The sequence below is a fragment of the Brachyistius frenatus genome, unplaced genomic scaffold (assembly GCF_029030835.1).
Source record: "Brachyistius frenatus isolate BFR_SWC_R1_liver_20210118 unplaced genomic scaffold, ASM2903083v1 Contig_118, whole genome shotgun sequence".
Taxonomy (NCBI): Eukaryota; Metazoa; Chordata; class Actinopteri; family Embiotocidae; genus Brachyistius; species Brachyistius frenatus.
This window is the reverse complement of record NW_027210717.1, coordinates 1,106,421-1,124,603: the sequence shown is the minus strand read 5'-3', so window position 1 is coordinate 1,124,603 and position 18,183 is coordinate 1,106,421. Positions and strand designations below refer to the sequence as shown.

The 18,183-nt window shown below is 42.2% G+C and overlaps 1 protein-coding gene across 1 annotated transcript in view; it reads left to right on the top strand.

The window, feature by feature from the left end:
- The window catches only part of man1a2 (mannosidase, alpha, class 1A, member 2), a 148,293-nt gene that overhangs the window by 85,299 nt on the left and 44,811 nt on the right, over positions 1-18,183 (top strand). Inside the window, exon 6 of the mRNA XM_069713409.1 lies at positions 4,691-4,771. Coding sequence (XP_069569510.1) covers positions 4,691-4,771 — 81 coding nt within the window. The remainder of the gene's footprint in view (positions 1-4,690; positions 4,772-18,183) is intronic.

Below are 18,183 nucleotides of genomic sequence, written 5' to 3'. Positions count from 1 at the left end.
AAAGGACCCGGTGTTACCTTGTAAAGGACCCGGTGTTACCTGGTAAAGGACCCGGTGTTACCTGGTAAAGGACCCGGTGTTACCTTGTAAAGGACCCGGTGTTACCTGGTAAAGGACCCGGTGTTACCTGGTAAAGGACCCGGTGTTACCTGGTAAAGGACCCGGTGTTACCTTGTAAAGGACCCGGTGTTACCTGGTAAAGGACCCGGTGTTACCTTGTAAAGGACCCGGTGTTACCTGGTAAAGGACCCGGTGTTACCTGGTAAAGGACCCGGTGTTACCTTGTAAAGGACCCGGTGTTACCTGGTAAAGGACCCGGTGTTACCTTGTAAAGGACCCGGTGTTACCTGGTAAAGGACCCGGTGTTACCTGGTATTACCCTCTGGCTAACAGTCCAGGGTTGAAACTTGCAGGCAGCTAACCAACTGTAGCAGCAGCGACCTGTCACTCAAAGCAGCTCTGCCCTTAATTCACAACAAACCTCAACTCCAAGTCTTCTCAGAGTTAACACAATGAAGTTCTTTCAACAGAACCTCACAACATTATGCATAACTTTAAGCCTTAATACAGTTTACATGGGTGTGTTATAATTTATGTAATTATAAGAGAGTACCTGTCGGTCAGGATAATCATCTTCAAGTTAATATGCAAGTTGACATAATCATAGTGTTTCTTCCAAAAAGATTGCACACAATCTGACCCTGCAGCTTTCTGAAAGAAGCGCGTGACTCCGACTCTACATTTATCAAAATATAGCCATGACCTCAGGAAGAGGCAGTTTTACAGCAGTGACAGGATCCAATTAAAATAACCACTCAGCTATGACAGGAAACTCTACAAAGAAGAGAAGGCAAGGCTCGACACAGAGGGTGTTCGGCAGAAGGGCCCCAAAAAATGGTGGAATAACCTTCCACTGGGAATCAGACAGGCGACCTCAGTGTCTTCCTTCAAATCTCTTTTAAAAACTCATTTATATACCATTATAGTTTTTTTTTCCGATTTGTTTTATTTTTTCACTCTTTTATTTATTATTAAGATTTGAATGTATTTTATGTATGATGTTATTTTCTAATTGCCTGATGCTTAATTTCTAATTATAAATTGTATTTTCAGATTTTATGTCTGAAGCACTTTTTCAAACTTGTCTTTAAAAATGATGAATTAAATACTTTATTTTTACTATTAAAGAGATGGTATGGGTGGTAGATATCAATAAAGAAGAAAAGGATGCAGACAGAAGGGGAGGACACTTACAGTTTTTCTTTCAGAGAAATGTGATGATAGAAGACGCGAGAGTGAAGTGACTCTTCCGTCTGGCTGTGCGACTTCATGACAAAATCATTGATTTAAATCAAAACTTATTTTCCCGTACTGCTCTCACGCTTCATTGCACAACCTGTGTAATCCCTCGCTGCCCTATCCGTGTTCCCTGCAGGCGCTGTTAAATCAGGGTTGTTTTATAGCTCTGCTGCTCATCGGGTCTGTGCTCCTGAACCACAGTTGTAAATGGTGAACGAGTGAGGCTGACTGACAGACAGGGACTCAGATAGATGGATGAATAAAGCTGGCCGTCAGCTTTATGAGAGCCTCCCAGCCCTCATCATGTTCAATACAGCATCCCGTAACTGCATCCACCTCGCGACTAAAAGCCTGTCCTGCTTTTCTATATGCTCTCGTATTACGTGCTTTAAGACTAGTGAATATTTCAAGCTGCTCGAATATGTAGTTTCAATTTTTTGAAATAATATATCAGGGCTATTGTGTATTATTTAAAAAAGGTTTGCTCACTTATCTTTCTGTTATTGGTTTAAAATAGCTATTTCATATGATTATTTTTTTTGCAATAATACCGGGGGCAACATTTTTTTACCAGTAGTATCATTTTATGCTGTGCTCATTTTTGCCCCACCATTTGCAAATGCATTTACCTGTAATACCTTAGAGCAAATGCAAAAGACATACAACCAGAAGACAGATGATTAAAATAAAGGAAAACATTGAGGAGGGACAAAAAGGCCACAACAGTGGAGGAGAAGCTGTGGAGATGAGAAGCACTCTGCAGTCCTTGTTCAACACTCTCGACTTCACACATAGAGTCTGACGCAGGACACAGCTGCATGTGACACTTGTACATTATCACACATCCTGACTGTGGAAAACCATTTTAACTCAAGGTCACATCGAAGTGCTGCTGCAGTCATGTTGTGTTTTGCTTAAACCACAGTGACGGCCAGAAACAAAGTGTTAGTACACTCGCACAAGTGACTGATCCACTTTGAGGAGGGATTCAGACGTGTTACGACCAAGAGGCCAAAATCCAACCTGCTACTCTCAAACCAGATCCTGAGACGGGGCGGTGTGATATTCAGAGGAAGCACCAGATTTCCAGACTGAAACCCACCGTGTGCTACAACTGCATGTGAATGCAGCGCAGCACTGTGACGTGCATGGAGCAGGGGGAAGCGATAGCCTTTGTGAGCAAGTCCACAAGTTAAATCGCTCGTTCTGAAGGAAAATGTTTGGTGCAAACGACCTAAACTGCAGCGTGATGGCGCTTTGGTTCTCCAACATGACAACACGCTCGCTCACAGCAGCTTGAAAACTCACGAATCGCTTACCCTCAGCCACCCAAGAATTGCTCCCCACCACCCCTACTCAACCGAGCTGGCTCTCTTTTTGTTCTCCAACAATTTGACGCTCCAGTTTCAAGTCCATTGTGAAATCGACGATGTTTCCGGACCAGTAGGGTGAAACTCAGGTGTTGAGGTTGATCAAGTGACGTTACTTGGAATACTTGATAATCACAGAGGTTATTTCTTCCTCCCGGCGCGTGCTCTTCACGCTGCTGCGCTGGGTTTTCGCATAACAGGAGTAATATCAAAACGGTTTCATTGCCCTTTGTAAACATTATACAGTCAACTTTAGATAAGAAAATCATTGTGGGGGGAGCGACAGTGACTTGCTGATCCATATCCAGTTCCAATGCAAAGGCTTCCCAGCATCAGTAATATCCATAGAATGGATATAAAAGTGTTCGTAGCTTCTGGGTCTCACAAATGAGGCCGATGTGGAAGTGACTTAAGCTGCAATACCACCGAGTGCCACTGCAGGTTGCCTCCAAAAGGCCTCTCCTCCATTGACTCCCATTCAACTTCTCTCATGAAATTTGACGTCAATAAAATTTCTCCACCAGTTATCTCAGTGTTGTTAGCAAAAGTCACTCCTTCGTATCAGCGGTCCATCTGAAAATAATCCGTCATTAATTCAAAAATAAGCCTCAAAAAGCTGTTTTTGGGGGCGTGTCTGAATGATTGACAGGCCTGTGGTGCAGTCAGGTCACGGCTATCGGTGGGCGGGACGTAGTATCGTCAGGTTTCCAATCAGATAGATTCGACCAAATTTGGTCACTTCCAGGTCCAAACCGCTCCGAACGAGCAAGATGGCGACGCCAACATCCGAGCTCGAGGCTTCATCACGCCCTTTCACAAACCAACGGGTGACGTCACTGTTGGTTGGCGCTTGGTAATATCTGACAATATCTAACAGCTCTTTGTGTTAATGGTAAGATGCAGGGAGAAACTTTGAAAGAATTCAAAGTTAGATAAAGCCGTTAAACCGCTACGACCACCAGTTTTGACTCATGAACACGAGTGTCACGGCTGAACGTCGAAACGGGTTCTGAATGTTGTCTGTCAACATCTCCTCTTGACTGGACGTCACGGTCATCTCATCAGGGAACAGAATCGATCACTGCGTAAACTGCAATTCTTTTTTTTCCATCCGAGGACACAGTCCACCGTGCCCCCCTCTGGAGTGCATGTGCTATAAACCGAGGTCAACCAGACTGCAGGTTAAGTCCTCGTTTCTTGTGTTTTCATTTCTAATGTGAACATTTCAGAGCAAGGTCTCATTATAATGTTCAAGCAGCTCTCATCATTTGAATGTAGTGGGCTGCAACGTGTTCCAGATGAGTAATCGTCCTCCATCACAGTCGCCCTGTCATCAAGGATGTTGTCAATCACAGAGAAATGTACGAGTTCAACATGAATTACTTTTTCTCTGTTGATTATTTCACTTGCAAAGTACTCCACTGGGATAAAGTCTGCTTTTAAATGTTCCTGCCTGATGCAGGATTTGTTTAGAAATACAAATTACCTTCGGAGTGGAGTTTCAAAGCCGCCGCGGTCTCTGTCCTACTTTGCGTTTTCAGCTGCACGGTGATGGAGATCGTGCTACAGGTCGTGTGCATCAGCATTAAAGTCTTGCCAAAAAGCCATGTTGGCATGTGTTGTGATTTATACTATCTCCGGACTGAGCCAAAGTCAGACATTTATACACTCTGCTATGAAGTAGGAGGAGTATTTTGCTTTAGATGCTGCTGGAGGTTTTCGGTTACTTGAGTTATCTGCTTGGGTTTCTGAGTGAAAAGGCGATTCAGTCTGAGACGCTGAGCTGTTGTGAAATAAAAAGCTATAAAGGTGATATAAAGCAGTGATTACTGGTGGTTTGGCTTCTTCTTTTTTGTTTGCCTACTCTGCATGCTTTTTTTCATGTTGTTGAAAGGAACACTTTATCAAATGATATGACACAAATTAAATTAAAAGATGAAAGTGAATATTGCAAAACCCAACACAATGACAAATTAAGCATTTTGATTTTGAATTCCAATGTTTTTTCTTTGTTCTCCCAGAATGCCGAGGTGTCAGTGTTTGAGGTCAACATCCGCTTCATAGGAGGACTGTTGGCTGCCTACTACCTGTCTGGACAGGAAGTAAGTACATCGCGTGTGTGTGTGTGTGTGTGTGTGTGTGTGTGTGTGTGTGTGTGTGTGTGTGTGTGTGTGTGTGTGTGTGTGTGTGTGTGTGTGTGTGTGTGTGTGTGTGTGTGTGTGTGTGTGAGATTACAAGTGAGAAGCATCTTTGCATTTGTTGGAAACTTGATGAACTCCGGTGTTTCGTGCTGAAGATCACAGAGATGGCAAGAATTAGAAATTGGTGAAGATTGTTGAGACGTTGGTTTGTGTTTTTATTACCTGTATTAAAGGGGTGAGATGAAAGAGTGATGAGAGGAGAAAGAGATTTAAAAGAATATTTCGTTCCATCTTCCATCCTCCCGTATTTTCTCCTCCTCTTCATACATTCATGCACATTTTTTTTACGTCTCTTCCTCCTCTGCTCTGCTCCCGTTAAGGCCGGCAGGCAGATTTAGTTTCTTGTTTAAGAATCGGGTAAAACTTAAATCCAACCATCCATTTTCTGTCCTATTTCTCTCCTTTTCTTTCTCTCCAACGATCCCATCTATCCCAGCTTTCATGCCCAGCCAAGCGGTGTTCGCTCTATAACGGGAGCAAATACATCAAATATCTGCTCAGCACAACCTCCGCAACCATCTATCATCATTTTATTTTGGTCTCTTTCCCGGTCAAACTATTCTTTGAAGTCATACAGTTTACCTAAAATACCGCTCCAAAACACAATTACTTATTTTCAGTATGAGCTCTAACAAACATGATCCTTCGCTGTGTTTAATTATGGCCCTTTAGTGCACCATTAACACGAGAACTGCGAACATAAAAACCCAGAGAACTGCAGACGGGGGTCATTTTTACCTCCTGTCGTAACAGCAGCTGCAACGCGAAGAGCTCGTTTCCTGAAGCAGTTAAGTTGTTCATTTTTATCTATTTTCCTCAAATGATAAACGATATTTGACAAAATAATTTTTAAGATTTATTAGTTTATAGGGTTTATTTACTTTAAAATTGCATCAGACTGTTTTATCCGGCTACAGATGAAATATCGTAAATACAGTTCAATGCATAAACAAACAACAACAAAATAATTAACACATTTAAATGATTCATTTTTCGCAAAAGAAAAATGTTTTTTGATAATAACGCAACGTTTTAGGCCTGTAGTAAAAATGAAGAAGCGATCCCTCCTGACTCGAGGTGACGACCCCCCGGGTTCCAGGTCGTTGCCCGGTTCTCCGTGTATCCAGTCATCCTGCGCCGCTCTCGCAGTCTCAAGCAGCTGTTACTGATCTGGTTGAGCCGACACTAGAGAATAAATAGCAATATAGTTCATTTGTCACATGTAGGCTTTCAGGTACAATCCCAGTGAAATCTAGCTACTTCATTCATAAATATATATATATAGGCAACACAGCCTCCTACATTATCCTGTCGGCTATATTATAGCCTATGTAGGCTATATGCTAGGTAGCCTAAGAATTTATTGTTATTGTTGTTTTTTTTTAGCTGGCAAGAAACAGATTGCTCACCTGTATGTGCTCCCACTTGGTCGGAGGGCTGCTGCTATATGGGCACGGTGGGGGGTCCCGGTCCTGTCACCAGAAGCGCGGGCCTTTTTCAGTTCGTCTCCTTGTCCACAGATGACTATTTTTCTTCCGGTAAAATTGAGGGGTCAATTATTTCTTCACCATCAGCATACTCTCCCTTCCTCGTGTCCAGCACAAAAGTGCCCAAAATCCACAGCGACAGCTGATACTGATTGCACAGCGGGCGTCAGTGAGAGATGCGACATTCTACCTCGGTTACAGTAACTTTTTGCAGGCGTACCACACCTTTAAATGTGTTTTGGTTTTATTCAAAAGTACATTTGCAAGTGAGGATTCTCTCTTTGGATATAAGATAACACGCATGACAACATGGCCTTGACACATGGCCTAAATATACTATTCGTAGCTTGCAATCTTACTAATGTTGCTAACTGGAGCCAATTCTTTGCATAATGCTACTCTTAAGCTGGCCTCCTATTGAGTCCAGCAGCACTTGGTTATACTATCTATCATCTCGTACTTTGGCTGACTCAAATTGATACTATTAAGAGATACGTTTAATTAGGTCAGTACATGTATGGACATATCTATTAACATAAGGAGTTATTTGTTGCTATTAACTGAAAAAAGTGATGTTTCTGTCCGGCTCTGTTGCTATTGAGGTTGAATAGCGCTGCTCTTAACAGATGAGTGTCAAATATTTCTCCAGGTTTTTTTAGACATGAGCAGCCCTCACTCACTTCAGATCCTCCCATTCACATGAATTTGACACCACTGAAGCAGAATTGTGATGTATTTACTTTCCAGTTATGATTTGTCAAATAACAAAAAAAAAAATCTAAATTGCAGACTTGAACTGTGTTTCCTTAGAAACAAAAGTATTCTCACCAAGTGAAAACGTTTGAAATAATCAAGAGGGGTATAAATAATGACATAAAATGGGATTTTGATGAAGAAGTAAAGTGACATAAAGAACTAATTTATTCACGGTTTGACTTGGATTGAAATTAAACATTCTCAGAGAAGCTTCAGGAAATCAGCAGCAAAGATGAATAACCGCTCAGCAGATGACATGTTTTCCTAGAACCCATCAACAACTGTGACGTGCTCCCAGTAATAACACCCCAAACATTTAAAATATCCAACAAACTGTGCTCTGCCCCAGTGAGTGATGCACAGCGTGTGGGTTGGATGTTTGAAATTGATTAACTGAGATTTTTGCTGAATCACTTGGAATAACAACATAAGCTGAAGTGCCTCACAAGCAAAACTTAACGTCTCCTCCTCCACCCAAATCCAACTCAGCCGCCCACTCAAGTGATAATAGAAGCAGTGGGTGGTGGGAGAGGAGGGCGATGGGGCATGGGAGGGCTCCGAGGAGAGACAGTGATGGAGGGAGCGGAGGAGAGGGTGGAGAAACCCTTGCGAGGATGAGCGGAGGGTGTTTGGAGGTGATTGTTGCCGATAAGGAGATGGGGAGTTGAGAATGAGGATGATGAATGGCCGAGGGGGGGAGAAAAGCAAGTGAGACTCATTCTTCACTCTCGCCGGACGTGTCCTTGAGCAAGGCACTTTACCCTCTCGACTGCTCCAGTCAACCGGTGGCAGAATAGATGGTTGTCACCGGGTTTCTCACGGAGGGGAAATTGTGTGCAACTGCATGAATATGAAGCAGTGCACACTCCCTGCAGAGAGGCAGGCTGTAAAAACAAAAACATAAAGTGAGGGATGGGCGGGCGGGGGGGAGGAGGGGGATAAAGGTTTGTCAGCATCTGTCTCAGTTAGATGTAAGCATGACAGTGGAGATGAACAGAGGTGGAAAGCAGCCAAGTACATTCATTCAAATCTGCTTTCCTCTTTCATTCGAGCACATTTCAGAGGGAAATATTCTACTTTCTACTCCACAACATTACCTGCAAGCTTTAGTTATTTTAACAGGTGAAGGTTTGACACAACGGATAATATGACAAGCTTTTAAAATACAACACATTATTACAGCTTTAACCTGTGGTTTCCAACCTGTTTGTCCTCTGATGTCTCCCATAGAGCAGTGTGCAGTCAGGTCATATTTTCAGATGTCTCAGTTGTTAACAGCTCCACCAAACAGTGATTTTTCCCTCTAAACTTCTAACGTGGTTTCATTTAAATAAATGTTCAAATGATCTAATATCTCAGCAAAAAAATCAAACATCAGAGAAAAAGTCCAGACACCGAAAACAGATTTGTGCATCAGAACTTTGTTTTTTCTTCTTTCCTCTCCCAGTAATCACCTGACAGCCCTTGAGCCTTGATTCTTGCTGTCCCATAAAAAAAAATTCAAAATTCAAAAAAAATGGGTATAAGGTGGTTGAAACTAGCTTCAACAGCAGCAGCTACTACAGTAACCTGCTGCTGCACACATCAAGTACTAACAATCTAATGATGTCATATATAATGATGCATCTGTCAGGAGAAAAAAACCGGACTTGTAGTTTCATTCTTCAACTACATTTTGCTGCTGATACTTACGTACTTTTACTTAAGAAAGATTTTTCACACATGACTTTTGTAATGGAGAATTGTTACGTTGCTGAATTGGTACTTTTACTTTAGTAGGAGTTGAGTACTTGTGGATGGCTTGAAAGAACCAGAGAACCAAAATATGAGACAAACCAACGGCTGCAAAAACGAATGCAGACAATTTATAAATGTATTACTTCTCGTACTAACCTGAGTCCAAACTGTTGGATGATTAAACATAACTGCAGCCACTGGAGAAATCCCAAGGTAACTTAGCACAGCTCGATGGCTCTTTAATGGCTCTGTAACTGTATTAAACTGTATAACGACATTAAACTGCCCGCTTCTGTAAAAATATCTGCCCTGTTAGTACTCCCTTCTATTTTTTATATTCACTTTTAACTTCAGTGAGTACATAAACGTGCACGCTGGTACCTCAGCTATCAGTCTTATCCTGATGAGGGTGACGTAGATCATAGCCTAACTTCCTAGTATGCATACTGCGCTTCAAATGAAACCCAGTTTCAGGTGAGTGTTTCACTTTGACTTTCATCCGCTCTCTCGTTCTGTGCAGTTCTCCTGAGTTTGACCATTTTGTCAGGCACCTGGATTCCCCTCATCAACAGTAATAGAAAACAAGTGAAAGGCTTGTACTCTGCGGTAAAGATGTTGACTTTCATTTCTGCATGTGGATCATCTTATTTTACTTTTTGATGACTGTTCTATGACATTAGTTAAATGAAGCTAGCTAGAATATTCAGCTAATGTTGACATGAACAACCAGAAATCAGATGACGTAACATTAAGAGGGATTCTACGGTTCATGTCATCCAGTCTCAGATTGTTGGCTTTGAAAGTAAACTTGTTGTCCGGGTCTCATGTCCAAACGTTTTAGTCCACTGCAGCTTCAGGTCAAGTCTGACCGAGATGATTGAACTGAATAAGGGTTTGGTGTTGGAGAGGCTTCCTGTCACATAGAGCGTTATGAGGTTTCTACTCTCCCCTTCGTTACTCACCTTTGACTTCCCTACTCCTGATGACATGCGGCTACTCTTCAGCAAATGACTATCAAGGTTGTCAAATGATGTTTTTATAGGCTCTTGTTAGGTTGAAAGCACATTTTCAAACCTGCAAACAGCTGTTGTTGAAATCAAAAATAATATAAGTGATTAAACATATTAGTTAAGAAGGTAACAATGTTTTTATAAGACCAACCAGTTTTAGGACTGGGTACTGAGCTTCATTACTTCAATGTCACCGACTGAATTGTTGCGATGCTACCTGGTATCAAAAACATGCTTTTCATTCAGTACAAACTTTCGACACCAAGACCTAATCCACATTTTGAAATGCTTAAACTTTAGCTGTGTTTATGCTGAAGTAAATCTCATCACGTGTGTAAATTATAGCTACAGGAAGTGTCTCAGGTTACACTCTCCCCCTCTAAACTGCATGAAAACTTTATACCATTAGTATTAAAGAAAAAAGTATCGTTCAGGAACTGGTAGTCAAGGTATGAGCACTAGTACGGGTAAAATAGCCAGACCTAAACCGAAGAAAATGAAGCACAGACATAATTTACTTTTTAATGGAAGAAGGCCAAAGACAACCTCATCAGATTTATTTTTATTGTTTTAGTTATTTTCTGTGTCTGTCACAAAACGTAAAGACACAAACACACTGAACAGACAGGAAGAAAAAATAGAGATCAATGAGAGAACACTCACGCAGATTGAATAAAGGACAGAGCAAAAAGAGAGTGATGGAAGAAAGAGATAGAGACAGAAAAACAGTCGCAGCAGGAGGAGGAAGAGAGAGCGATCTGAGATCAGCATTCAGGAGGAGGAGCTGTTGGCGTGGAAACAGAGCAACAGTGATGGATTGTGTTTACTCCTCTGTTTGTCCCCAGTTATTCTCTTCGACTCTCCTTCTGTTTCCACCTCTTCCTCTAATGTCCTCACCACCTTCTCCTCTCTGTTCACACTTTGTCTTCTGCTCTGCTCTCCTCACCACCTGTCTGAACTTATCTCATTGTCTTTTCTCTTCTCCCTCTCCTCTGTGTCTTCTTTTGTTTTTCACTTTCTCACTGTATGTTCCCCCTCTTTGATTTTGACCATCTTGTCCTCTCTTTCTTGTTTGTTGTTTCTCATTTGTGATTATCCTCTTGTGTTTTATTACTTTCCTCTCCCCATTTTCCCTTCACTTTTATTTTACTCTTTTTGTTGTTGTTGTTGTTGTTGTTTTTAACCGCTTAATCTTTCTCCTTATCCCTCGGTTTCTTTGTCTTCATTGAGCTTCCTTCTTTTTGTCCTTTCCATTGGCATCTGTCCATCATATTTATTTTTCTTTTGTCCCGTTTGCTTCCATACATTGCTCCCTTTTCATTAACTTTTTGGATGGTCATTTTTAGACAAATACGTCTGTCTGATGTCTATGTAGACAGTCGAACCAAATATTAATGGCTTGTAAAAGTGATTTTATCCCAACGATCTTGGGAAGCTATGTGACTCAGTCCGCTGTTATTATCTAAAGTACTATAAATGTAGGACTTGAAAGCCACCTTTTTATTTCTGCTGACCTTTCAAATGTTGCACACATTTTGAGTCTCTCTGGATAATACAAGTGTCATGAAACAGAAAACTGGTAATTTATGACATTTGTAGGGATTTTCCAGGATTATTCTGAAATTAATTGTTGATGTTTTTTTGTGTCTGTGATCACACCTTTACTTTTGGGGGATTTTTACCCCACAATTAACTTTGAACTCATCTGGAAGTAGAAAACAGCTTCAGGATGCCTCATTCCTCGACTGTGAACAACGACTGATGAATCTACAAAGTCACCTACTTTCACCGGCAGGTAGAGAAACCTGACAAACAAAAAACAACAAACTCTTTGAATCAAACACAAAGTTTGGTCTGTATTGCTTTTTCCTCTTGAGATATTTTGGTGTGTGAAGTTTTGTCAAGTTTGTTCTGCTAATACAGGCGCCTCATTAGCACACTGCTGTTTTAACCATCCTCGTTCCAGCAGCTGCAGTCTCAGTACTGACATTTGGTCGGTATCACACGTCATCCTGAAACTCTGTTCTGTAGATGTTTCTACAGATGTGTTGGTAAAACTTTGAAGACTGCAGGTTGCAGCAGTGTCCTTCCGGCAGGTCGCTCACAGCTTCAGTTTTCTTCTCTGTGAATAGCAGTCCGGGCACTCGGCTCGTATTAGTGTTGGTACATTCACGCTAAAGGGTGGACCAATCAGTGACCAGTGTCGGTGGTTAACTGCATTTGTCCCACCCCTCCTTCACTGTGATTGGACGGCTGGTGACAGTGACGAGTGCAGTGTTAAGATTTTTCAACTCTCGCTGACCGGACTTACTGACTTCCTTTCTATACTATTAGAAACTATTAACTCTTTACAGGAGCACTCAGTATTTTGGGAAATTGACTTAATTGAGATGAAAAGATCAAGATCACTTCAGTATTATTCAGGAGTACAATGGGTTCTGAACCTGTTTGGCATTTTATTAATTTGCAATTTATTCAAACAATAAGAAGCAGCTTACATTTAAAGTTTCTTACCGCCATCCCTACAGCCGGGAGCAGGGAGGACTCAGACTCAGTGTGACTGCTAGTAACAAGCCTCACAGTGCCCCAAATACTCACCGTAGCAATTATATGGAGCACATCCTCATGATCTACTGGTGAAGAAGTGGCATCGGCTAACCACCACTGAATGTGACACTCACTGTGGCACTTCTAACATTATCAGTCTGACTGTAGCTGAAGAACACATACAGTGCATTGAGAAAGTATTCACAGCGCTTCACTTTTTCCACATTTTATTATGTTACAGCCTTATTCCAAAATTGATTAAATTAATTGTTTTCCTCAAAATTCTACACACAATACCCCATAATGACAAAGTGAAAAAAGTTTGTTTCAAATGTTTGCAAATCTATTAAAAATAAAGAATGAACATATAACACGTACATAAGTATTCACAGCCTTTGCTAAATACTTTGTTGAAGCACCTTTGGCAGAAATTACAGCCTCAAGTCTTTTTGAGTATGATGCTACAAGCTTGGCTCCTATTCTTGGGCAGTTTCTCCCGTTCTTCTTTGCAGGACCTCTCAAGCTCCATCAGGTTGGATGGGGAGCGTCGGTGCACAGACATTTTCAGATCTCTCCAGAGATGTTCAATCAGGTTCAAGTCTGGGCTCTGCCTGGGCCTCTCAAAGACATTCACCGAGTTGTCCCGAAGCCATTCCTTTGTTATCTTGGCTGTGTGCTTCGGGCCGTTGTCTTGTTGGAAGATGAACCTTTGCCCCAGTCTGAGGTCCAGAGCGCTCTGGAGAAGGTTTTCATCAAGGATGTCTCTGTACATCGCTGCATTCATCTTTCCCTCCATCCTGACTAGTCTCCCAGTTCCTGCTGCTGAAAAACATCCCCACAGCATGATGCTGCCACCACTGCAATGCTGAAATTGCTGGAATGCACCTTTAAATCCAAAGGGTCCTTCTAGTTTATCTGCAGGTTGAAGCATCAATGCAACAGTGGTTCAGGACTTTTAGAGGACTGCATCTGTATGCCAAGTTCACAGCTGTTAGTCATCCCTTTAATACATACAAATACATTCTGCTTTGTTCTCCTCTGTCCCTCCTTTATTTTTTCCTTTCCCCCTTTTTTGTATTCATTTCTTTAGTGGATCTTTTCCACTCACACTTGTACTTGTCTCTTTCCCTCTTTCTCACTCTTTTCCATTCTTTTACAGCCGAATAGCAGCAGCACCAGTTTGATGAGCATTTGATGTAAAACTGTAAACAGCAGGCATCCTGACCACCTGGCATACTGAGGTTCATATAGTATGCATGTACTATTGACATTTATAAGGTCAGACTTCCCAGAATCCTTCAGCAGTTACTCTGTTGGAAGGACAGGTTGCAGCCATAGACTGTATATAAAAGTGGCTTCTGGGTCTGAAAAATGAGGCCAAGGCAGAAGTGCCTTAAGCTGCAATACCACCGAGTGCCACTAGAGGTTGACTCCCAATCAACTAGTCTCTTAAAATTTAAAGTCAATATTTTCTTTCCACGAGTTATTTTGGTGTTGTTAGCGAAAGTCGCTCCTTCTTATTAGTTTTCTGGCGGTCGATCTGTCATTATTTAGAAAATAAGCCTTAAAAGCACATGTTTTTGGGGGTGCATCACTTTGATTGACAGGCCTGTGGTGCAGTCAGGTTACGGCTATCGGTGGGCGGGACGTAATATCGTCGGGTTTCCAATCAGATCGAGTCACATCCACCGCTAGCTGCCCCTCAAATCGCCCAAATATGTCACTTCCGGCTCCAAACCGCTCTAAAATTAGCAAGTTGGTGACGGCTGAAATCTGAACTGGAGGCATCATAACAGCCGTTCAGAAACCGACAGGTGGCGTCACTGTTGGTTGCCGCTTGGTAACAGCAAACGGAAAGAGAAAAGTTGACTTTTTTCACAAATGTAAAAAGTTAAAATTCCAGCAGTCAGATTGTCCTGGATTTCTGTTCAGGAATAAGATGGAAAGAAGAGAAAGTGAACATTAGGGCGGATAGATGCAGTGATCAAGGAATAGGTTGACAAAGAAGAGTGAGGAGGGAACAGTGGAGTACAACAAGGGAGGATTTGAGTGAGGAACACCAGATTGTACAGAGAAGGCAGGAAGGTCAGCGGAGCAGCTAAACCCTGTAATGTTGGATAATTAGATGAAAGCGTATAAAAGAAAAGCTGCAGACTGTGCAGGCAGAAACACCACAGCACAGCCACCCTGTGGAGGAAACAAACGGAGGGAGGGAGACGGAGAGAATGACTGCAATGGAACATAAAATGAAGCGGATGGTGCTGGAAAGACAGAGGAGCAGAGATAACGATGGCGAGGGCAGAAACACCGGAGAGGAAGAGAGGCAATTAGAGGAAAGGGAACAGAGGGAAGAACTTCAGGGGTCAACGAGGGAGAGGGTGGAGGGTTAGTTTGGGGTAAATGTAACACAAAGAGAAAAAGGAAGTGGAAGAGACAGCTGAGATGGAGATCACAGATGGAGAGGAAATATTTGGATGGAGGCAGAAACAAGATAGCAAGAAAAACACGGAGTAGAAGAATGAGACCGATAAAACAGGCAAGAAAACAAGAGATGGAAAGCTAAAGATGGACAGAAGACAAATCCATTTCTCTGCCTTTTATTTAGTCTCTGCTACCAAGACGAGGCATCGTTTGAAATCTCTCCTCAGATCCCTGGCAGTGAGTCTCTCCTTCATCCTCTCAGCGCTCTCCTAAACCTTTACCTCCTCTCCCTTTGCGGCTGCCTGTGTTGTGATGCAGAGCTCGGTTGTCTTATCCAGGGACAGCGGGCTGCGCTACATCCACTGGCTCTCGGTTTGATCTCGATGGGAGAGTGTTTAACTTCTTCTGTTACTTTGTCAAAAGCTGACCGACTGCCACGACACCGCTGCCCAGCAGGACAGCAGTCAGATACATACAGTATACAGTACAGATAAAAGGGAAAAGGGAGAGTGTTGTCACTGCGGTCACGATGAATGGGCAGGCTTAGTGTTTCTGAACGTCACTCTGCACTGAGAAGATTGGAGACGATGCAAACTTGCAATCAGGTGGACGCGTTGAGGTTTTGCCTGCAGAGAGCAAACCGAATCGTGGAGATGTAGAATAAATGTAAAACTCAAACCGTGTCCCGGCGGCATCTGTACATCCAAACAGCAGCTGGAGGCTTCTTCACCACGAGTCTGGCAGGTTTGTGAGTGAAATCAAACCATGCGTCATGAAACGCACCCTCCTCATTCATTCATCTGAACCCGGATGCAGCGCTTTGTAGCTTTGAGCAGCTTCTTTATTGCAGTGTGAAAATGATGATCTTATTAAGTCATTTAGGCAAGTACTTAGTTCTTCTCACGCAGTGTGTTTGTTCTGGAGACTTCCTCGGTCAGGAGAAATTAAGTCTGTGTTTACAGTCATTAATATTACTGCTACAATTTAGTATTGTATTTTACTATATGACGGCCTACACTTATGTCGTGTTTTTTCACTGTGGTGGTCAAAATGCGCTTTATGATTTGCCTCTTATTCGCACACAAATGGTGACAACTTGCCCAAGGACACTTTGGCATGTAGATAAGTGGATCCGGGGATTGAACCGCCAACCTTACAATTAGTGGACAACCCGTACTGCATTCTGAGCCACAGCCACCCTTTTTATTGGTATTACAAGAGACACGCAGTTTGTTTTTCAGGTTTATTTGATAATGAACTCTACAGATAGAGTTGTAGCACAAACAAACCTTTCCTGGCCGATAATCAATGTCTGGTCCTTTCTGGTTGCTGATTAGATTGGAAATATGCTCCTTTCGGCTGTGATGCGGCCGCCTCTCTGAATGATTACTGCTGGTAGTCTGGCTCCATGTCCTGCCTGCAGTATCATCGGATTGGTTATATTATACAATTAAATGGCCAATCACCACCAGTCTATGGGAAGCGATAGGAAAGAGGAGTGCATATCGAGATACATTGCTGTGCTTTTTTTTTTCTTTTTTTTTTTTTTACAAAGGAATGCAGATGTAGCTGCATTTCAATCTCATGATTTATTTCAATGAAAGTTCAAATGGTTGAACTTGTAGCAATAAGAAGAGGCTAAAAGCGGCTAAATGATTTGGGATTTCTTTTCACTGTAGGTAAAAACAATGACTTCTAAATCACTTTTCTCTTCCTGCTAGCATCAGACACTCAGTTGCAGTAGAAGATGGCGAAAACTAACTTTTGTTATTTATACAATGAACTTGTTCAAAGTTGGTGCTAATGCACCGAGAGGTAGCTTTTTGGATTGACTAAATAAGCTAGCTAGCAAGCTAAATTGATAAATAAGACGTTGTCATAGACCAGCATACACAAAGCTGTGTGCTGGTCTATGACAACGTGAGACCGTTAACTAGATGTAGCTACATTTAGCAAATTGAGAAAACACCTCTGATTACACATGGATAATCATTTGCATCCCTTGCCCAAGGACATTTTTCAGGGCAGCATCTTCTTCCCCTCATTCAGGTTTGCATAGTGACAGAAACATTGATTACCAAATCACGGTGCCCAAACATCCAAAAAGCAGGCAAAACGTCACACTTCAATACAAGCTTGGACAAAAGAGACAAAGTTAAGATTTCACTTTAATTGAAGTGTTTTTATACCTTTTTTTTTTTTTTTTTTTTTTTTTGGAGTTTTACAAAGAATTTGAAAAGTGAACATCTGGTTAACCGTCCCACATCTGTACCAGCACAGACAGCTCGCTGAGCTTTTCTGTGTGAGTCCGATGCTTTGTCCCACACAGGGAACGAAACTCTGTAATACAGGATCCAGTAGCAGAAATACTCTGCCAACAATGACATCCTTCTATTTTCCCTGTTATCACATGTTAAAACTTAACACTCATGTCACTGAGACAAAAATGTTTATTACAAACGTTCATCAGCTGCGGATATTGTTTGGGAGTCTCCTTGCACATCAGGCCTCCTCTTCAGATCGGCTAACGTCTTTGTTGCAGTGCGGTCGAATTGAGACGTCAGCACAGAGCTGACAGTAACAGCAGAATTAACAGAAGGACACTTAATGACTGGTTAAACGGTTCAGTTCAGGTTGTCTGCTCATGAACATGAAGTGAGCCTGTTGTAGAGAAGATGGACACGCTGGAGTTTAAAATAAGCTGCATCACCGTTAGCTCCCTGCAGACTGTAGTCCTGCAGTCGGCAGCTTCACTTGACCCTGAATATATCATCAAATATAGTGTATATAATGCATAATGTTTCTGTTTTCATGTTTTGTGTGTGTGTGTTTGTGTTTTCTTTATGTAACTTGTACACGCTGAGTTGAGCGCCTGCTCTGCTGCTCAGTGATTTTAGTCTCTCCCAGCTGCTCACAGCTTACAAATGATATTCTCATGTGTAATAACTGGATCATTGGCAGAGTTTAGGACGTGTTTGAGTGGCGGATTAGAGCTCTCCCTGTCCCTGGGATGTAATAGCGATGCACCATTTGGCAGACGATTTCATTCAAAGCGCCTTCCAGGACCATTGCACGTGTTGTTAGCCCAGCTGGTCCCAGCAAGAATCCAACATGTCACCCTGGCAGTGTTAAAGTCATTCTGCAACCACGAAGAAGAGCAGAACCAGCCCGCGTCCCCCCGTAACCTCCACCCTGCTCCGCCACTCTTAATCTGATTCCTGTGAGTTTGACCCATCGAAACAATCAAGACCGCAGCATCAGGCCACTGCTAATCCTGGAGGAGGGAGAGAGGGGAGACGAGAGGGAAGTAGGCGAGTGTTGGAAGTAGACACTAATGAGTGAACAAAGAAAAGAG